The 22,519-nt window shown below is 38.4% G+C and overlaps 1 protein-coding gene across 1 annotated transcript in view; it reads right to left on the bottom strand.

Annotated features, from left to right (window-relative positions):
• The window catches only part of mapk13 (mitogen-activated protein kinase 13), a 95,587-nt gene that overhangs the window by 6,675 nt on the left and 66,393 nt on the right, over positions 1-22,519 (bottom strand). Inside the window, exons 8-10 of the mRNA XM_030139142.1 lie at positions 18,379-18,450; positions 6,766-6,845; positions 5,694-5,772 (exon numbers count right to left, since the gene is read on the bottom strand). Of these exons, the coding sequence (XP_029995002.1) occupies positions 5,694-5,772; positions 6,766-6,845; positions 18,379-18,450 (231 nt within the window). The remainder of the gene's footprint in view (positions 1-5,693; positions 5,773-6,765; positions 6,846-18,378; positions 18,451-22,519) is intronic.

The raw sequence follows: 22,519 nt of genomic DNA, 5'->3' as shown, positions 1-22,519 counted from the left end.
CTTTAAAAAGACGTGGAGGTAGTGGGTCATCTGGAGAACCTGTGGCCTTCAACTGAGCAACAATGTTTTTTAATTCTGGGAGAGTTACAGGTTCAAAGTCATCAAAAACAGCACAACAGGGGACATGCACGGAGGGGTCATGAGAAGGGGGCGTTATTTGTGTCCTTATAGTTTTAACTTTGCTTACAAAGAATGAAACAAACTTCTCACATGTTTCTGAAGAAAGCTCTAAGCACACAGGCTGAGGGACATTTAAAGCCGAGTCAATAGTCTTAAAAAGCACATGAGGGTTATGACAATTATTTGTAACAATCTCAGAGAAATACCTCGTTCTTGATAATTTTACAGTTGATTGATAATGGCGCCAGCTTTCTCTTAGAATTCGAAAAGACACTTTCAGTTTATCTTTTTTCCATTTGTGCTCAGCTTGTCTGCATTCTCACCTGGCAGCACGAGTATTCTCATTTAACCAAGGCTCCGGTTTTAGGTTTAGACGACCTTATTTTAACTGAAGCCACAGACTCTAGCACAGTCTGGCAGATCGAATGAAAACTAGCGGATAGCTCCTCAGTATCAGCACATGTAGACTGGTCAAAGTTAGCAGTAAAAGCGGCAGCAAACTGAGCAGCAGTGGAAGGGTTAAGTACCCAACAGTGGCGCGCTGAAGCGCACGGTTTGGCCATTACGTATGGAAGTAAAATGTCAAAAATCACAGGCATATGGTCAGAAAACACAGCATCAAGTACTACAAGATTCTCAACAGACAAATTAAAAGTTAAAACAAGGTCAAGTGTGTGCCCACACTCCTGCGTGGGGCCAGACATGCACAGCACCAAACTAAAAGAGTCCAAAAGAACTAAGAAGTCTTTCACCAGTGGTTTCTCAGGGCAGCACACATAAATGTTAAAATCTCCAATAATTAAGATCTTGTCATATTTTGGCATCACGTCCGCAAGGAAGTCAGAAAAGTCACTAATAAAATCCTTGTTGTATTTAGGAGGTCGGTAGATGACTGCACACAGGATGGAAAAAGGACGAGACAGTTCAAAAAGGCACAGTTCAAAGCTGGCATAGGTGGAAGACACCGTTACCTGCTTGCACTTAAACATTTGCTTATAAACAGTAGCGATTCCCCCTCCACGGCCTGATAACCTCGGGGAGTTGAAGAATGAGCAGGTAGGTGGCAAAAGTTCTGAAAGCACAGTGGACTCACCGATATTTATCCAGGTTTTGGTCACACATAGGAAATCCAATCCACGGGATGCGAAGAAGTCCTTGAAAATAAAGGTTTTATTCCCTAGTGATTGGGCATTCACCACAGCAACCCTGAAAGCATCTGAAGCTGAAGAGTTAGCAGGGGGACTAGCCACCTGCACCCAGACAGGTAGCTGGAGATTGTGATGATCCACTCCGCACCGGAGAACGCGCGGGGATGGGAGTCGACGACACAGGGATCCATCTTCCAAGCTAATGAGAGGAACAAGGCAGGTGGCGATTGGATCCAGCACTCCCCACGGAGCAAGCTGAGCAGCATGCTCCACAGCCTGTGGAGAACATGCCAAGATGGCCTTTAGTTTTACAAGACGGCCGCTGCGTCTTCCCCTGCGCAAACGGCGCCTTCTGCACAAAGGTGGAGCCGGGATACGGAGCAGGTAAGATGGAACTCCACGTAGGTATGGGGCCTGATAAGAATTTTGCCCATCCTGCTGAAAGTCCACAATATTGTTGGCTTCTGGCCACAAATCCAGAAGTGTCTGACGATCATATACAAATACAGGTAAAACATTTGCAGTGACAGTTGATAAAAACCACAAAACAACAAAAAGTACACAAAGTGACAGACGGTGGGCCAAACACACTGGCGCCATTTTGAAACACCACAGGGAGTTTTTCATCATACAAGTACTTTAAACTAGCGTTAACATACTGAGACCTCAAACTACATGAAATGTAAGGAGAGCAAAGAAAACAAAAGAAGCACTCAAAGAAATCTACTAATGCACTTAAAAGATGGACAGACCAAATCTCTATGTTCTCCTCAACTTGAGACACCGGTGTCAAGCCCCAACCCCAAGAAAATGTGTGCCAGTGCAGACACCGGGAAAGATGAGGCATCGAATTCTGACATACTCCATGCTATTCAAGATCTGGCAAGTAGATTTTCTTCCTTCGAGGAAAAGATTAGCAAAAATTCGGCAGACATTAAAGATATTAAGGAACATGTCAAAGGACTAGAATTCCAAACAATGACAAGTGATGAGAAAGTGCAAGCAGTGGATCTCTGGCTCTCTGAGCAAAACACAAAAATTGAAGAAGCTGAAAGATACATCTGGCTTTGGAATCTGAGACTTCTCAACCTTGTGGAGAAGAGCAACAAAACAACAGAGGATTTGAGACAGCAAATCTATGACCTCTTCACCAAATTAGTTCCAGTTGACTAAACCAAGATGGATCTCCTTATTGAAACGGTTATCATTATTATCACAGTATTTTTGAAATATGCTAAAAATGTTCGAAACTACTTATACACACACTGAAATAATGTAACCAAGTTGTATTAAAAAAAAACACACACACAATGTACTTTCTGTTGTAGAAACATTAAAATATTAATATGTAAACATCAAACATACAAATGAGCATTAAAGATAGCACCTTATGGCCATAAGAGATATCTGCACCAGGGGTGGGAATTAATAGGATTTTCATTCATTCATTTTCTGAACCCGCTTTATCATCACTAGGGTCACGGGGGTCGCTTGGAGCCTATCCCAGCTACATAGGGGCGAAGGTGGGGTACACCCTGGACAAGTCGCTAGTTCATCGCAGGGCTGACATAATAGGATTTTATCAATATGAACGCCATTGTCCATTCTGCTTACTAATCAAATTCCTTATCAATTCTCCTATCGATTCCTGAGTGGTTTTTTGAGTGGGAAAAAAAGTAGTTCGACAGGTCATAGAGGAGCTTGTTTGACCATTTTCCATATCAAATCATTCACAGTGTCACGTATAAACACCATTATACACACAAACAGAAAGTGAAACAATCACATTTTCCTGAACTGTTTAATGAACAAATGTAAATATTCTGAAAGAATGAGGATTTTAAAACATGTTAGAGTGATCTGATCCGGACTGGTCAGTGGTTCACTCCTGGTGTGTGACAGACCAACCTCAACAATGGATTATGGTTCAGTTCCTCTGGTGGTCAGTCACTGGATTTACTGTTGAGTGTCCTTCAGTTATAAAGCCTCCTCTCCTTTGGTTTTTACACACATCATGTGTCTTTGTAGAACTGAAGTTTACTCATTTGGGCTCATTTGAACTGGCAGGAGTTTGTCCTGAGTATCTATAATGAGACAGTTTCTCTGCTGGGTGAGGATCTGAAGCAGCGGGGGCGGGGAGGGGGTTAACAGCAGTGTGGACCCGGTCCTTGTGCGGGCCCGGCGCTCGAGCAAACCAGGTCCGCGCACTTGCTTGCTCAGACAGTCCGGGTCCGCGCTTGTACGGACTGGGTCCGTGCACTCGCTTGCTACGGACTGGGGCCGTGCGCTCGCTCACTTGCTCGCTTGGACGTACCCGGGTCTGTGCATGTGCTCGGATGGACCCAGGTCCTTGCGGGAGCCCATTATCCCCAAACTCTGGAGCTCTGTCCATGCAGGTGCCTTCCACCATGTTTTCAGAGGCCAAACATTGCAAACTGCACAAGCATGCTTGGAGTGCCGCTGCTTCTCCAGGAAATGAACAGTATCACTGTGATTTTCAAAGTGCAGTAATCGAACACAGTTATCGTAATAATTAGAATTTAATACTAACCGTTAGAAATGTTTACCGCAGTTTATCATTATACCGGTAATCGTTACCGCTCCAAAATAACAAATTTACAAAGCAAGCATCACAATGCCTACCTGATTATAGGAGGAGACTTCAGTGATGCTCCTAATGACTTGTCGGATAAAATTCCAGATAGAATATCAAGAATCAATATTTCAAACCCACTGTTTACCTTAGTGAAAAGTTGTCAATTACAGACTCATGGCGTTTCTTTAACCCTGATAGCAAAGAATTTACCTGGAGTGATGCCAGACGTACACAACAATTCAGAATAGACCTGTGGTTAATGTCCACATCCTGCCTTCGACATGTGTCTGGGGTATCACACTCATATGCTCCATTATCTGATCATAAATTAATCACCCTACAGTTAACGTGTTCCAATAAAAAAAATAAAAACCTACTATATGTGGTTAATGGAAACTGCATAATAACTTGATTAAAGACAGGATCTTTCAAGAAGATATTAGCTCAGGACATCTTTAAAATTGCTGAAATGAATAACATTCATAAATGGGAATATTTTAAATTTAAAGTCAGAAAAACAGCGGTCAAACGTAGCAAAGATATTAAAAAAAAAGCCAGTTACTGTAGAGAAAGAGAAAACTTAGATAGCTTAGAACCATTATTGAAAAAGGAAAATCTGTCTGATTCTGAACAAGTACAATTAACACCTTTATACGCTCAAGGGCGAGATGGTTAGAAAATGGAGAAAGAAACTGAAGTTAGTTTTTGCAACTGAAAAATGCAGTAAAAAAAAAACAAAAACATGTCTGCTCTTAAAACAAATAACAAACTTAACACAAATCCTGAAGATATAGCTGAATACATAAGTTTGTTTTCCAGCAGACTTTATAGCTCCAATTAGACTCAAATCATTGTGATAATATCAAACAGTTTGTTCCTACCATATCAACTCAATTAAAAAAAAATTGTGACAAACCTATCTCAATCACCGAGCTGGTCGAAGCTCTAAAACATATGAAACCTGGTAAATCCCCAGGGATAGATGGTTTATCTACTGAGTTGTACTCTTCTTGGGGATATTATTGAAACTCCCCTTATGAATATGTACAAAGAATGCATTGACAACAAAAAAATGACAACTACAATGAAAAAAGGATTAATTAACTTGATTCCAAAACCAAATAAAGACCCCCTTTCTGTAGAAAACTGGAGACCTATTACTCTTCTAAATACAGACTACTTACTGTTTGCTTTATTATTTGCCAGGTGTCTCAAAAATGACCTTGTAGAAATTATTAGTGAAACCCAAAAAGGATTTATGATTAGTCCTAGATTGGATTGATTACTCAGAATATGTAGAATCAGATGCAATAATTATATTTCTTGACTTTGTTTTTAAAGCATTCGGTAGTGGAACATCAATTTATTTATATTACTTTAGATATGATGGGTTTTGGAGAATACATCACCACAATTGTTAAAATATTACACAAAGATATTAACAGCAATATATTACTATACCCAAATACCTCCAAAAGATTTTCTGTTGAAAGATCAGTCAGTTAAGGCTGTCCAATCTCGCCCTTTCTTTTTTTAATTGCAGCTGAATAGCTCTTGTTAATGATTCTACATAGCACTAATATCAAAGGCTTGACTATATTTAAAAAAGAAATACAAATAACACAACTAGCTGATGACACTGCTTTGTTTCTAAAAGACAAACATCAATTAGCTCCAGCTTTAGAATTGATTAAAATATTCTCCAGTGCCTCAAGTTTACAGTTAAACATAAACAAATATGATATTTTAAAGCTATATAACACAGAAGGTAAAAAGCAACACAGTTTATGTCCTTAAACTGAGAAGCGTGTCGCTGTGGGTCAACTCACATTTTGCACTGACTCTGGGAAACAGTGTTGAAAAGTCTTTTCTGGGATAGCGAGGAAGGCCTTTAATATAACTTTTGGCCTGTTTTTAGAGACAAAGACAAACATAATAAGCATTGTTTAAACAAAATGGGACAGGAAAGCAAGGAAAACAATAGCATCTCTGCAAAAACAATAATAACTTTGTATAACATCACCTACTGTAAATAAAGATGACAGAACACTTAGACGCTACTGTCCTGCACTGGCACCAACACATTCTTACCAATTAGCCTATAGTTGTACAGAGTGGTGACACCTTTACAGGTAATCCAAGAATGTTTTATTACATGAAGAGGCTTTCTAAATATATTTAGTTTAAGATGGGGGACAATTTTCAGCTTAATTGTTTATAAGAATCAGCGCTTTTGGAAATATACATAGTTTTCATAGGATGGTAAGGGGATGAAAAACTGCAATGTGAAAAATAACTAAAGGTGTTAAACAAATGTATTGGAGTAAAAATATACAATATTGAGCTCTGTGATGTAGTGAAATAGAGGCGTAAAACTGTAGAAAACATAAATACTCTGGTAAAGCAAATGTTCCTCTAATACGTACTTTAGGGCATTCTACCACTGATTGTAAAAAACAAAGTCCGCTCCATCAAATATCATGCAATAATCTAATTTTATTGAATTATCTGGAGTTATTTTAAAAGGCTTCATGTACCTTTCAAGACTACTTTTTCAATTTGAGATCTAAATTTTCCATTTCTTCAGCCAGGCACAACCTGATTTATTTTTGTCATTATCCTACCTTTCCTCCAGACTTTACACTTAAAGCCTTACTATTGATGCATCTTATTTTGTTGTATTGTAGCCTCTAGGGAAAACTAACAGCTGCTTTATTTTTACAATATACTGTATATGTCAATCTTTATAGCATTAAATCTGATAGCTTTCAGAGAAATGCAGCTATTTTATTTCAGGGAAAATCTTTTCAGGTCTGATCTAAAAGTATTATTATCAATAAGTATGTGTCAGCAGTTATTCAAAACAAGAGAGTTAGGTATATTAGATGATATTATTCATACTTCTGGAGTGTCCAGTTTCTGTACAAACTCTGGTCCAGGTACTCCTGTCACTTTCATAATCTGGGTCAGCTGGTCCATGTCTTGTACAGCGGTCAAGGATTTTTAACCCAAGGTCATCTTGCAGGGTGTCAACATGTAAAGACTCACACAATTTATACAATATAATTTATAGTGCCATTCAGAAAATACCAGAAAATTGAAAGCCACATGACAGTTTCATTAACAGTTTCATTCAAATCCATCAGGGGGAAAAGGAAATGGAAAAAGGCAAAAATAAAATGTCAGAAATCTGTAATATATATCTTAGCAACATACTGTAATTACCTTATATGCGAAAGAGTAAGCACATAAGCTGCATATATAGATGGATGCTGTTTCCTACCACTGTGTAATGAATTAGAGCTCAGGTGAATTGCTTTCTTTCTTTCTTCCTTCCGTCCTTCCTTCCTTACTTAATCGGCCATTGTTGTAACATCATATGATTCAATCAAACTCATGAAATTTAATGGAAGACAGAAATCACTTTAGTAAAAAATTATTAGATGGGTACTTTCAGTTTTTAGTTTAGCCGGTCTCACAGAATAACATTTGTTGTTTTTTTTTTTTTATACTGATACTGCAGCCATTCACCAGGGGGGGATCCAGATGTCTTGACTTCACTTTCGCAGATAACCATAGTGGTCATCTTCACATACAGTCTGTGGGTGAAGAGGGGATTATTCTGACTTATGTCCATCTGTGTGAGCCTCTGTTTTAATCTGTTATGAGGACATAAACCTGAACAATGTTAAATTCCTTAAATGCACAAAAACCAAAAATGTACAATACTGTGAAAAAGTCTGCAGCAAAGTTTAGTGTGACCTTTGACCCCATGAAAAGAAGCAGGACAAACAACTAGAAACAACTGACATGCATTGAATGAAACCTGGTATACAACATCAGAAAATTAATGCATTTAATCTCATATTGTCTGAACAAAAAGATTAAAGACATGTTAAGTCCAAATGGAGGTAATACTAAATATGACCACTTTGGTTTATAGAAGCTGCTTTTCCCTGAAACCTTTGTTTTTTATTGCTGTACATACCTCACATATATGCAGATTGGATCTAAATACAGAGACTGAGAAATACATGTGGGGTCTTTAGAACTTTACTAAACCAACAAACCTGTTGTTGGCCAAGGACTTTTTCATAGTACTGTATATGTGTGATTAATTCTCCAATGGATACATCAACCTTAATGAACCTTTGTATGTATACTGACAGTCAATAGAAACTTTGAGGTTGAAATGTATGCATATTTCTACTTGTAGGGGGGTTGTAATTATTCATTGTGGATTTATTGATGACTTAGTGCTCGGGTAGTTGAGATAATGATGAGTTGCCATGTTGTCACAGTTCATTGCACATGGGTTGGTCTCTTTGCAAAAGTGGACCAAATACACATTGAGCAATACTTAGTGGGTATCTGCAAAATTTGAGGATTGGTTTTGAAGGCCTATATAAAGGCCCAAAAAAGGCCACCATTGTTAGTCCAGTGAACGGCTTCATGCCACGTCTATTATGTGAACAATGTCTCTGGGCAGTGGGTATGGTGGAGGCCAGTTTGAGCTACAGAGATATAGCCAGGCCTACGGGCTGTTCCCAACCCACAATCAGAAACCTGGTTGAACGCCACAACACCACAGGCTCTGTTGACCATAGACAGTGTCCAGGGAGAGAGAGAGTGACAACTCCAGACCAGGACCACTACTGTTGGGACTGTGTTTGGCAGGTGCCATTTTCTTTTGTTAAATTTTTTGTTTTGAAATTATTCTTGAAACTTTAGATTTTTGTTTCTGTATGCCAATATCCTAAACAAATGATTCATAGGAAAAAACTCCAGTTCAGGGTTTCAAAATAAAACTTATGTCAAAAAATATGGTCTCAAAGTTTTCACTGACTGTGAGTGTATATTGTCCAAGTTCATATCTGAAAGATCTTTCGTACACCTGCTTTCCCCTTAAGCCTCAGTCACAAAGCTTCTTACGAATGATGGGCTCGTACAAATCTCCTGGTTCCTACGAGATCTGGAGTTCACAGACATTCATGGAGGGAGTAATAGTTTCTTACAGCCGTCTTATGAGGTCGGTATGGCTGCCATTCAAAATGCAAGAGCACCTTAAGGCCTCTGTGAGAAAATGATGTGATTTTGTGCTGTATGAAGTAAGGGTGCCCTGGGACCTTCCAACATCACACCTACGGCCACTTATTATTTTGTCGTAAGGTGGCCGTACAGCACTCCTATGTGCAACTCACAGCATTTTCAAGTCAATGGTAAGAAGATCTTATACTTTTTCAGAATATTTAGATTGGTATATAAACAGTAGCCGTGTACTAAAAGGCCCGTGTCATGATCATCGCATTCCAGATGGCAATAATACTCACACAGTGAAACTTCTACAGCTACAAGACAAAGAAAAAGAAGATCAAGTGGTTGGTGCTGCTGTTTCAGTCCAACAGCAGCAGAAGAAGAGAGCCATTTTAAAATGCTTAACGTAAAAAAGCTTAACATATTTTAATGCCCCAGTGATCAGTGATCAATCATCACCAAAGTTTGTGTGGACATCTCTACTGTATTAAATTAACTGAATTTTATTTGTAGAGTCCAATAATCATATAGCCTCACAGAGCTTTACAGAACTTGTTGAATATAAAAATAAACAACAGTCAAACAGTCATGTCCACTTTTGCCTCTGCAAAAATCAAAAACGAAAACCCCAGAATTATGGATGTCTATTCCTCTCCATAGGTGCAAAAAAACTTAACGTAGTTCAATGTTAGAGTACTGTTTTTTCATTCATTCATTCATTCATTGTCTGAACAGCTTTATCCTTGAGGAGGTCTGGAGCCTATCCCAGCATTAGAGATGTCCATGCATAATTTGGTGATGATTGATGCTCTTTTCAGACATTAAGCTATGTTAAGCTTTTTTACATTAAGTGTTTTAGAATGTGAATATGCGTTTTATGCGTTTGGGATCGTGCGCTGTCCTTGGTGCTGAATCACACATTACTGTGGGAAAACTGACCTGCACTGTTATAATAAGACATCAAATGAAGAAATTTGACGTAGAAGGTATAAAAATAAAACAAAGACACACAAGTAGATAATAGATAGATAACAGAAGGAACTGAATGTTAAAAACACTAACTGTCCGTCACCGAGTGCCTAACTGTAACTCTGGCACGTGCAAAGCAGGGGGCCAGGGGGGCTTGAGCCCCAGCCGATTTGATCCTCTGCCTACAAGTGCCCTTTTTACTCTTTTTTTTTTTTTGCGCAAAAAACTGCATGACTAAAATTTTCGTGACTAAAATTTTGATCAATGATAATAAATGTTAAGAGTGGTTTAATTTGGCTGTCACTTGACCTGGTCATGGTGCCCTTTCATCTGTCACGCCCTGCCCCTTCCTCCTGTGCAACATTGCTTGCAACACACACACACACGCACGCATGTCCTGGTCTGGAGAATGAACGTGGAGGAGGGAAGATTCAAGGTACGTGAGAGTCCACCCTGCTATCTGTCCAAAACATTCACTTGTCGCTCTGGTCCTATTCTTCAACAACTATAGTTTTGGGGCCAAAAACCGATCGTAAGTGAGTAAATAATTCAATATCATCGTCACGTCATGGAGTGAGCTCACAGACTAGCACACTCTAACAGCTGGGTGCCCACCTGAGTCTGAGTCCTCACTGAAGTAGTCACACATATTTGCTTATGTTTTATTTCCATAAACTGTTGAGTTTTAGCCGCAAAATTGTAACACATGGTAATAGTCCTCACTTTCGAGACTGAGAAATATATATTTTACATTGTAGAAAATGCACATATTTTACAGTTGCCTACTATACACAGAATAGGTGCAGTCTGAGTCTAGTCTAAATAGTCATATAAATTTATTGAATGAAAATTAGCAACGGCCACCCCACAGTTTTCAAATAATTTTAACAAGGTATTTCCAAGGACTTGCTTGGAATGTGGAGTCTGGAAAATAATGATAATACTGAATGATAATACTGATAAAGGTACTAATGATGATAATACTGAATGATAATAATAAATATAGTAATAATAATGATGATGATGATGAAGATTACATTAGTAGAAGACATTAGTATTATAAATCTTTTTTGGAAACTCAGTGACTTAATTGATTTATTAAACATTTATTAAACATTTCAAATCATATGTAATTGGTGGTTATTCGTTTTCATGTGCCCTTTTGGAAGTTTGAGCCCCTGCCCCTTTATAGCTCTCTGCACGGCCCTGCTGTAACTGTCTGTCATGCACATTCTCTCCATCACCCTGACCCTCATCACCCGGGTACTGTGGACTGTGCATTATCTCTCTGCAAGTACTGTGTTGTTTCTTCATTGTTATTTTTATGGTAATAAAACACTTTCCCTTCAGCACCTTGCCTTTGAGTCCAGTCATTCATTCTGTCTTGAAAATTTGAATACAACCCCCTCTAAGAACGCCAAGAATGACGCATGAATGACGCACTACTGCCTATAGGAACACCTTACGTCTACCTTAAGAAAGCCATGCAAATCTCTGTGAGTCCGCTCCTGTGAACACCATAAGGGGGCCCTAATAACAATGTAATGTGTTCTTGTGATCTACTTGTGGCCAGTGCAGGAACATTGGGTTCTGGAAATGTTTGCACAGTGTTCCACAGTGATCCACAAACATCACGCGTTGTTCTTAGGTTGTTCCAAAGGCATTCATTAGGGCGCCTACAAAAGGGGATTTCCTAGCATGTTCATAGAAAATCTTGCACAAGATCATCCATCTGGCTACAAACTTAGGAACGGTCTATGAACACTCCATTCTTATAAGTCCGCCTTGAGAAGATTGTACGAAATTGTTGAAATGTTTGCACAGTGTTTGTAGCCCTTTGTAATGGCATTTGTGACTGAGGCATTAGGAATTACAACAATTACTTACATAAATACTATTTGCAGGAAGTAACACAATAGTCAAATTGCTGAGTAAAGAGTCTCCAAATGATACTAAGTGGATTGTAGAAGCCAATAACGTAATAACGACCCATAACGTAATAACGACCCATAACGTAATAAATTTGCCATTTTTAAAATGTAATAGGCCAATAACGTAATAACTGACCAATAACGTAATAAAAGTCCTGAACCGATAACGTAATAACTTTTGACCAATAACGTAATAACTTATTGCGTTATCGGCTGGTTATTACATTATTGGCCTGATAAAAAAAAATTATTTGAAAATGTAATAACTAAGCCAATTAAATAATAATATATTAATATCACTGTATTAAAGTTTCATTTATTAGATATAACTGTGAAAAAATCCCCCCCCTCATGTATTTGTCGATTTAACTTGATGGTTAAAATGATCTCTTATCCTGTCTGCTGCTCCTTAGCCTTTCAAACTATCTCCCATTGAAATGGAAGCACACGTTTACAAACATAGACAATGGTATGATATGAAATATGTATGACATGTATGACATGTCACTCACTCTTGAAGATAGTAATTTTTTTCACTGTTAAGGATTTTTTGATTTCCCACAACTGACCACTAGAGGGCATTGGTGTGACATTGACTTTCCTCAGTTGTCCAAACTTCCTTGCTTCCTTTGTAGGACAAATGTTGAAAGGTAATCAGTGATCAGTTTTCTTTGGTGAACAGTTCATTTTGTTGAAATTCTTGCATATACCATGTACAATCTTATATATTTAGTACAAGAGGATATAACATTATTGAGAGTGTATTCAAAGTTAACTGACTATACTTAGCTAACTGCTGGCTAGTTATTAGCATTATTGACTATTACAGTTTGATTATATCAGGGGTATAAACATTTTTAATGGAAAGTGTGTATGTATGTGTATGCGTGCGTCCGAGCGTGTGTGAGTGCGCGCATCTGGTAAATTTTGTGGAACGGAATGGATAAATTGAATAGATCAAATATGGGACAAACCCTTAAAAAGGTATTTACCCCCTGATATTATCAAACTGTAATAGTTAATAATGATAATAACTAGCCAACAGTTAGCTGGGTATAGTCAGCTAACTTTGAATACACTCTCAATAATGTTATATACTCCTGTACTAAATATATAAGACTGTACGTGGTATATGCAAGTATTTCAATAAAATGAACTGTTCACCAAAGAAAATTGATCACTGATTACCTTTATTATGTACTAGAAAGGAAGCAAGGAAGTTTGGACAACTGAAGAGAGTCAATGTCACACCACTGCCATCTAGTGGTCAATTATGGGAAATCAAAAAAATCCTTAACCCTATAACACCAAATGTATCATATTTGAGACATGAGTTTTGAAACCCTCTACATGATCAGTGTGATATTTTTTTTCTTGAAAAACCTGATGTATGCAATTAGATACATGCTATACATGGATAATCCACCGGGGGAGGAATTTGTTCACCAGAGGCCTGTCCAGTGCCACTACAAGACTGTCATTAATGAGGAAGGAGGCGCAGGTGGTTTTTCAAGAAGAACTTAGCCAATTTTGAAAAGGTTAAAGTCAGAGAACATTAATTTTTTTTTTTACTGAAACATCAATAGGAAGAGTTATTGGGTTGATGCAAGGTGAAATTACTTCATATTTCATAATCTATGTTTTAGTAAAACCGTGTTGAAAAAGGTGTATCCAATTTGATACAGCAAGTATATGAGGTCATGTAAATCTAAATCAGTCACTTGTAATATTATTGCATTTCATGCATTGTACATATCATCAAGCAACATACAGTCTTCTTTATTTTTCAATTAAACTATATAAATGTTTAAATTGCGTAATTTGGCACATTTAGCGCAAAAAATTTAGATATGGGTACTTATATGAAACTGGGTTTATTTTGGTAGCTAGCATTTTTCCAGCTTTTTAGACCCAATAATAAAAGAGAAATATAAACATATTTCCCCCATGATGGACCTAATGATGACCTTAGATAAATGCAAAAAATCCCCAAATTAAAGAATTTTTAATAAAATACCGGGACCCAAATTGGGACATAAAAAGCTACCTAGGTGTCATTTTTGATCTGAAAACATGCTTAAATGGTCTTATACAGACTATAAATAAAGACATTGTGTTAAATGTGTCGATCCTAGTGGTTTTCTAATCCAGACATACAGGTTTTTCATGAATCTCAGTCTCATTCCAGGTTTCTTGTGGAACCCATCGTGTCCATTCGTGTTGTATGCAGAACCTGCCCATTGAAACACATGTAAATCACGAGTGATTTTGCAACAGCGGTCATTTTTAATGAAACACTCTGCCTTGCATATTTACTTCGATTCTCAAAATGTACATGTAAGAAAATAAAAAGACATTCAAAAAATAGTAGCATATACTTTTCATGTCCTTTTTACCAGGTGACATGGATTTTTGTATGTGCCCATCAAATAAAAATATATTTTATCTGAAAAATAATTTATTTTATCTCGGTAAATATATTTTTTAAAATACACCCAAAGTGCTTCCAAACTTGCTTTGTAACATTAGTCTACATCTGGTTTGAATTTTTAGCTCCACTGTCCTGTTTTTAGGACCAGTTTCACAGAAGGACCCATATTCAACTTGGTGTATCATGATGATTGATGACTAGGTGAGTGTTGCCATGGTACCATTGCTAGTAACTTCCTTTTTCTTACAGATTTTCACTAAAAACTGACCAATTTAGACAAAATATACACATTAACCTGTTTTTGTGTGTGCACATGTGTTTTTAGATGGCAAAAAAATACAGTGTTGAAGGAGCGTTGAAAACGATTATGCTACGATTATAATGATATAATTATAAGCTCGCATGTGTACAGTAAGAAATGCCGAGTGCAACTCTGTTTGAACAAGGACAGAAACTGTTTTCAGGCCTACCACCATGCAAAATAAAAAGTCTGTGAACCACAAAATTAGTAAAGAAAACTGAAATGTTGTGTCTCCCAGACTTCCACCGTACCAGTTCCACTGGTGGATTTCTCATTGCTGCATGATAGTAGCACTAGAAAATGTTCTTATGTATGTTTGGAATTACCAGTATGTTAGATATGTTTGTGTTATATTATGTTTTTGTTTCTTCAAAAATGATAATATTTGAGCACTGAGACACAATGTATCAAATATGATACAAATTGAAACTCAATCATGGAAATGAGTATTTGATTTTTTTTTTTTTTTTTTTCCGTTGTTCAGAAGGACCAATAAAGGCTCCAGTTTTAAAGAATTGGAATTTTCTGTCAATGATTTAATGATTCAGGCTTTACAGGGTTAACAGTGGAAAAAAACAAACTACCTTCAAGAGTGAGTGACATGTCATACATATTTCATATCATACCATTGTCTATGTTTGTAAACGTGTGCTTCCATTTCATTGGGAGATACTTTGAAAGGCTTAGGAGCAGCAGACAGGATAAGAGATCATTTTAACCATCAAGTTAAATAGACAAATACATGGGGGGGGGGGGGGGGTCACAGTTATATGTAATAAATGAAACTTAAATACAGCGATATTAATATATTATTACATTATTGGCTCAGTTATTACATTTTCAAAGAATTTTTTTTTATCTGGCCAATAACGTAATAACCAACCGGTAACATAATAAGTTATTACGTTATTGGTCAAAAGTTATTACGTTATCGGTTCAGGACTTTTATTACGTTATTGGTCAGTTACTACGTTATTGGCCTATTACATTTTAAAAATGGCAAATTTATTACGTTATGGGTCATTATTACGTTATTGGCTTCTACATGGATAGAAATAATCCAGGAAATATGAAATACAGACTGACTGACGTGCGAACAAAAACATGGAACATAACTGAAACATACCATGCTGCGGACTTTTAATACCCCTCAGTCAAATATAGTGTAAGATTCTGTTGAAAGTTACTGCCCTATAAACGACATTAGATTGTCTTTGTGTGAATTTGGTGCAGAAATCTCAATGCATTCTTCAAATAATGCGATTACATTGTTGAACAGACATGTTGCCATTTGACCTTGAAAATGTAGGTCAAGGTGACCTATTTTCAATAGACTTCTGCTCCATGCCAAGATGCATCCACAGTATAAATTTGATGCATATATCTCACTGCATTCATTCTGCAGATAATGCAATTACATTGTTGAATGGACAGACAGACGGACGGATGGACAGACAAAACTGTTACAATACCCCTTTGGCATGAAGCTGGCCGAGGGGTAAAAACTGGAAATGTTCCATAAATATGACGTGATCTGTCTTACGTGTTTATGCTTTTCTTTGTTTCTTTTTGAGGAAAAAAAAAAAAAATTCTTGCTGTAGAGAACAAAGTTTTATGTGATAAATGAGTGGATAGGCACTCCTCCTTTAAACCATCCTGACCTTTCTTGAGTGAGTTGTGGATGGACGTTAATGACTTAACATTAAAGTGCTGATCTTTAGGAATCTTCCCTGAGCTTAACCTTTGACCTTGATGGGCTAAAATTTAATCAGCTGTAGCCACTGTCATCAGGACTCACACAAAATAAAATCAGGATGATAATATATGTAATACATGTCCAAAATTGTGGGCACTATGCTAATAGACAAATGAACAATGGTAAAATCCTAACCTCCTTGATGGAGGCCATGAGCTAATTTTGGCCAATTTCTGAATTCTTTTGAATAAACATGGTGCTAATCTACTAATGTGTGCAGCGAATAATGATGAAGTTTAGGTTTTTATGATAGTTGCACCAATTTCCCAACACACATCCAAGCTGAATCTCATCTGCTACATTTATAAGATGACATTTTGATCATAAAACCTTATAGAAAACAACATTGCTGGGTCCAAAAAATTTCCAGTAGATGATATTCTCTCTGTGTCGAAGCACCCCTGTGGGCTGAGCCCACTCAAATGTCCATCTTGCCCACCCAATTGAAAGTTAAGGGAAAACATTTATCCAACAGAAAAACATAACAGACTACACTACTATTGGCTATGACTATGGAAGAGCAACTGTTTAAAAATCACACATAAAGAATATTTGTGGGGAAAACACAATAAAACCTCAGACTGTAAATGTGATTCTAGATGTGATTTTATCCATATATTTGGGGAATAAATTACATGTAATAATTTAAAGTAAAAACCTTTTTTGCTCAGGCAATAACTGTACCATCAAACTCTATGATCACTGTATCCCTAATTTGTTCATATGTCATGCATCAACATATTTATGTCAGGTGACAGATGGTAGAGAGGCGGGAGGAGGTAGAGGAGGAGAGGCTGAAAATTCACAGGTGAGGTTCAATAATAATGGATATGTTAATCATGAGAATAACATTGCAGAATGCATTAAATTCTTGTATTGTCCTTAGATATTAAAATATGCATTATAAACATGTCAATTACTGAATTTTTTTTTCTGACTATGATTGTTTGCTTGTTTGATCTGCTCAACATGATGTGAAATTATGATTGCAAATGTAAAAAAACATCAACTTTCAGGAGTGCTGCCTTGGAGCACTTTAGTGTCCCCACCAATGTCAGAATCAAACCTACTCCCTTGGCCAGTTGCATCACCTTATGTACGCACCCACTGACTAAAGCAACGCCAATAAAACACACACATTGGGCAACACAACACCAGTAAAACCAAAAAACATACACAGCACCAGTAAAACACACACAGGGTCTCTCAACCGTTGCCCAAGGAAGGGACAAAAACTGTCTGAGGGGCAAATGATCTCTGTTACTAAATTATATTAATTATTATAATAATTTCATCATGATGTTCTATATGTATAGAGTACTGACATTTGAGTATAAATTTCAGGGTTTTCGATGGAAAAAGAAAGATTTGTTGTTCTCTTTGTCATTTGTCACTTTTCAGATTGAATTTCAATAAGACTTTTTTGGTTTGTGAAATATGAAAAAATATAATTAGTTTTTTTATTTTTACTTTTGGCCCAGTTTCAGTTGTTTGTGCTGTTGTTTTATCTGTGCCACTTTTCAGTCTGAGTTTGAACAAGAGTACCTTCTTCTTGTATAAATTCTGGCCACAGTGAGAATAATTAATTTTATGAGTATTTAGTGTTCATTCTTTAATTTTTCAAGCTCATCCAATGAAAAGAAATATGCTAGAAGGACTTTTAAAATCATTTTTATTTTATATTAAAGAGTAAATGAACACAGATGAGCTGCCTGACAATTGAATTTCTCTTTGGGGATCAATAAAGTGATTCTTATACTTACATAAACCCCCAAACCACTTTTCAGTGCCGTCAGGACTGCAATTCAAATTGTGAGCCTTTAGGACACTATTGCTATCGTCTGTACACATCAACCAAATTGCCCACCTGTTATTTCAACCAGCCCACCCTAATATGACACGCTAGAACCGGCCCTGCTCTGTGATACATTTTTTATGATCCATTTTGCACTACATTTACTGTATGTATCATCAAATAAAACTGTCACTGAATGATGAAGTGGCTTTCAATTTCCTTAATTATTTAAAACATTTATATGTATTCTCTCGAATCTTCCAGACCAGTAAACACATTGGACAGAAGAAAGGATACAGTCTTTGCCTTTGAAAAGGGTTTTTCCATTGATCATCTCTGCCATGATACAGCCCACTGACCAGATGTCCACTAGAATAAACACCAGAAACAAAACACATGAGAGCAAACCCAAACAGAATACATATCAGAGAAACTGTGTAGAGTTTGGCTGGGTGCAGTAGAAAATGAGGAAGATCACCTTTAAAAGCCAGTGTATAGTTCCTATTTGTGATAAAGATAAAAAATGTATTTTGCATTTCTATTTTTATGGAACAATACATTCACTTACAGCAGGGGTGTTAAACTTATTTTAGTTCAAGGGCCACAAACCAACCGATTTGATCTCAAGTGGGCCAGACTAGTAAAATACTATCATAATAATCTATAAATAATGACAACTTCAAACTTTTCTCTGTTTTAGAGTGAAAAAAGTAAAATTACATTTCGAAAATGTTCTAACTTTAAAAAATCAGAAAAACATGAACCATGAACAACCTGAAGTTCCTTAAGAAAACTTGCCTCAGTTTATCATTTACACGTGCAAAACAGATCACAGTGGATTAACAAACACACACAACATTTAGTAACAGGCAGAATACTTAAAATTACACTAATTTCTCTTGTAAGACATTTCAGGTTGTTCATATTTGTTCAAATTATAAGGCAGCCTTCCACAAAAAAATTTGAATAAACATTTTTTTGTAATTTTACTTTTTTTTAGACTAAAACCATCCATCCATTATCTTCCGCTTATCCGGGGCCGGGTCGCGGGGGTAACAGTCTAAGCAGGGATGCCCAGACTTCCCTCTCCCCAGACACCTCCTCCAGCTCTTCTGGGGGGATCGCGAGGCGTTCCCAGGTCAGCCGAGAGACATAGTCTCTCCAACGTGTCCTGGGTCTTCCCCGAGGTCTCCCCCCGGTGGGACATGCCCGGAACACCTCCCCAGGGAGGCGTCCAGGAGGCATCCGAAACAGATGCCCGAGCCACCTCAGCTGGCCCCTCTCGACGCGGAGGAGCAGCGGCTCTACTCCGAGCTCCTCCCTGGTGACTGAGCTCCTCACCCTATCCCTAAGGGTGCGCCCAGCCACCCGACGGAGGAAACTCATTTCGACCGCTTGTATCCGGGATCTTGTCCTTTCGGTCATGACCCAAAGCTCATGACCATAGGTGAGGGTAGGAACGTAGACTGACCGGTAAATTGAGAGCTTCGCCTCTCGGCTCAGCTCCTTCTTTACCACAACCGACCGGTACAGCGACTGCATCACTGCAGACGCTGCACCAATCCATCTGTCAATCTCACGCTCCATCCTTCCCTCACTCGTGAACAAGACCCCGAGATACTTAAACTCCTCCACTTGGGGCAAAGACTCCCCACCGACACGGAGAGGGCAAACCACCTTTTTCCGGTCGAGAACCATGGCCTTGGATTTGGAGGTGCTGATCCTCATCCCGCTCGCTTCACACTCGGCTGCAAACCGCCCCAGTGCACGCTGAAGGTCCAGGTTCGATGAGGCCAACAGGACAACATCATCTGCAAAAAGCAGAGATGAAATCCTGTGGTCCCCAAACCGGACCCCCTCCGGCCCTTGGCTGCGCCTAGAAATTCTGTCCATAAAAATTATGAACAGAACCGGTGACAAAGGGCAGCCCTGCCGGAGTCCAACATGCACCTGGAACAGGTCTGACTTACTGCCGGCAATGCGAACCAGGCTCCTGCTTCGGTCATACAAGGACCGGACTGCCCTTAGCAAAGGGCCCCGGACCCCATACTCCCGAAGCACCTCCCACAAGATACCACGAGGGACACGGTCGAACGCCTTCTCCAGATCCACAAAACACATGTGGACTGGTTGGGCGAACTCCCATGAACCCTCGAGCACCCGATGGAGAGTATAGAGCTGGTCCAGCGTTCCACGACTAAACTAGACTAGACTAAAACAAAAACAATAATTTGTAGTTGTCATTATTTCTGCGTTATTATGTTAGTATTTTATTGGTCTGACCAGTGGTGCTGCTTGCCATTAGGCAAGGCAGGCAGCTGCTTGGGGCCCCTAAGCCAGCAGGGGCCCCCAAAGGACCAACAGACTTGACACAGTCTAAAGAATAAGTTCACCACACAGCGGCAGTGAGAAGTTGCAGTAACAACTAGCTGTCTCAAATTCTCTGAAGGGGCCCCCTGAGTCCAAATTGCCCCTCCCACACCTGTATGTATGTATGTATGTATGTATGTATTTATTTATTTATTTTTGCTTGGGGCCCCAGGGGACCCTTGCTGCGCCACTGGGTCTGACCCAGTTTAGATGGAATGGTCTGTGTTATGGTCTGCTTCTGCATTGCCACTGACAATCAGACTCACCTGCTGCGCACCGCAGTTGGAGCACATCTCCATCAGTAGCCCATATAAGGGGCTCCTCTGCTCCAGTGCAGTGCCAAATCATTACTTCTCAGACCATCACAGATCTTCATAAACTCTCCTGGACTTTCATCCACCTATCCTGTCACCCTGTTTTGTGTTTGCTCCTCATGTTTGTTTTCTGTTTAATTAACCACATTACTTCCTTCAGCACCATGCATGCGAGTCCTTTCATTCACCCCACTTAACAGGTCTGTATGTAGAACCTAAACAAAAATGATTTTGACACCTTTGATTGTGAACATTTCTTTGGCGTAAATTCACAAATTCATCCCACGGGCTGGATTGGACACTTTAACAGGCTGTTTTTGGCCCGTGGGCCATATGTTTGACACCCCTGCCTTACGTGGTATAAACTTGCCAAGGTTTGCCGTCTACACTACATTCTTTCTTCTTTCTGCAGATGCTGATTCAGTTTGGAAAATGAAAAAGGTCATTCCATCCCAAATCAACCAGATTTCAGAAAGTGCCCTGCATGACCCCTGCAGAAAATTCTGAAAAAATTCACACTTGTTCACCTACCAGATAAACAAACACTTCCACAATTTTAATGTCATATCTGTAATAGTTTAGCAGATACAGCCCTTTGAAAATTAATGTGTTTTTTTTAAATTTTGCAAATTTGCTTTTCGGCCAAATTTGAGGTGCTATATCTCCTCAGGTATTCAAGCCACCCTGCTGAAATTTACTGTCTGGGGTGAAATCCCCCTGAAAAGACCATATTTTGCATCAAAATAATTGTAGGCGCCTTCATGTTTGGTCCATGAGGCCTTTGAAATCAGGTGAAAAGGCTAATTCTTCAAAATGTCCTCTCGGAAATTGGATGGAGCTGGTCAGTTGACCCAGTTTCACCAGGCTCAATGACATAAATGTAGCTAAGATTTCCCAGAATTTTTATGATGCTGGCCAGCCTAATTTTGGGAATTCTATTCATAACCCTGAACAAACTTATCCATCATGGAGGAAAAATGTGTTGTTGGATTGATCTTAAAGGATGAATGTCACAGAAAGATATTATCAAGACAAACAGGCTTTCTGAAAATTGGTGATTCTGGGAAATCTACATTTATGTCATTGACCCTGGTGAAATTGGGTCAACTGACCAGCTCCATCCAATTTCCGAGGAGTCTCTACTACAGCCATCAATCTGAGCCAGTTCTGGGAAATCTATAATTATTCTATCTGAACCATCATGCAGTTCCACACCCTAGTTCTAACATCTCAAGTATTATCATAACTTGTGCAATAATCAATGCCATTACGCTGTTAAAAATGTCATTTACACCTACGTTTGTATACATTTTGAAGAAAATATAGTCATGCAGTAAAAAACATATTAAAAATAGAACCAATTCTATCCCAAAGCTAAAATTTTGTGCACAACATCTTGACACATATATGAAGACATGGTAAAAACTTTCATTAACTGGCCACATGGTAATTTGGGTGCTCAAATAGAGTATTTTTGTGAAAAACTGAAATCGACCCATTTTATTCATTGCCTCACAGCAACACCTTTCATTGAAATGTAGTCTTTTTGCAGTACATTGTTGCATCTTGACCATAAGAATCCATGCAAAAAAATTAGGTCTCTACATTCATCCATTATGGCACAGTGCAAGCCTGAAGACAGGGGACATTTTGAAGAATTAGCCTTTTCGCCTGATTTCAAGGCCTCATGGACCAAACATGAAGGTACCTACAATTATTTTGATGCAAAATATGGTCTTTTCAGGGGGATTTCA

Source organism: Sphaeramia orbicularis, chromosome 7 (genome assembly GCF_902148855.1).
Source record: "Sphaeramia orbicularis chromosome 7, fSphaOr1.1, whole genome shotgun sequence".
Taxonomy (NCBI): Eukaryota; Metazoa; Chordata; class Actinopteri; order Kurtiformes; family Apogonidae; genus Sphaeramia; species Sphaeramia orbicularis.
This window is presented reverse-complemented; position numbering and strand designations above follow the sequence as displayed.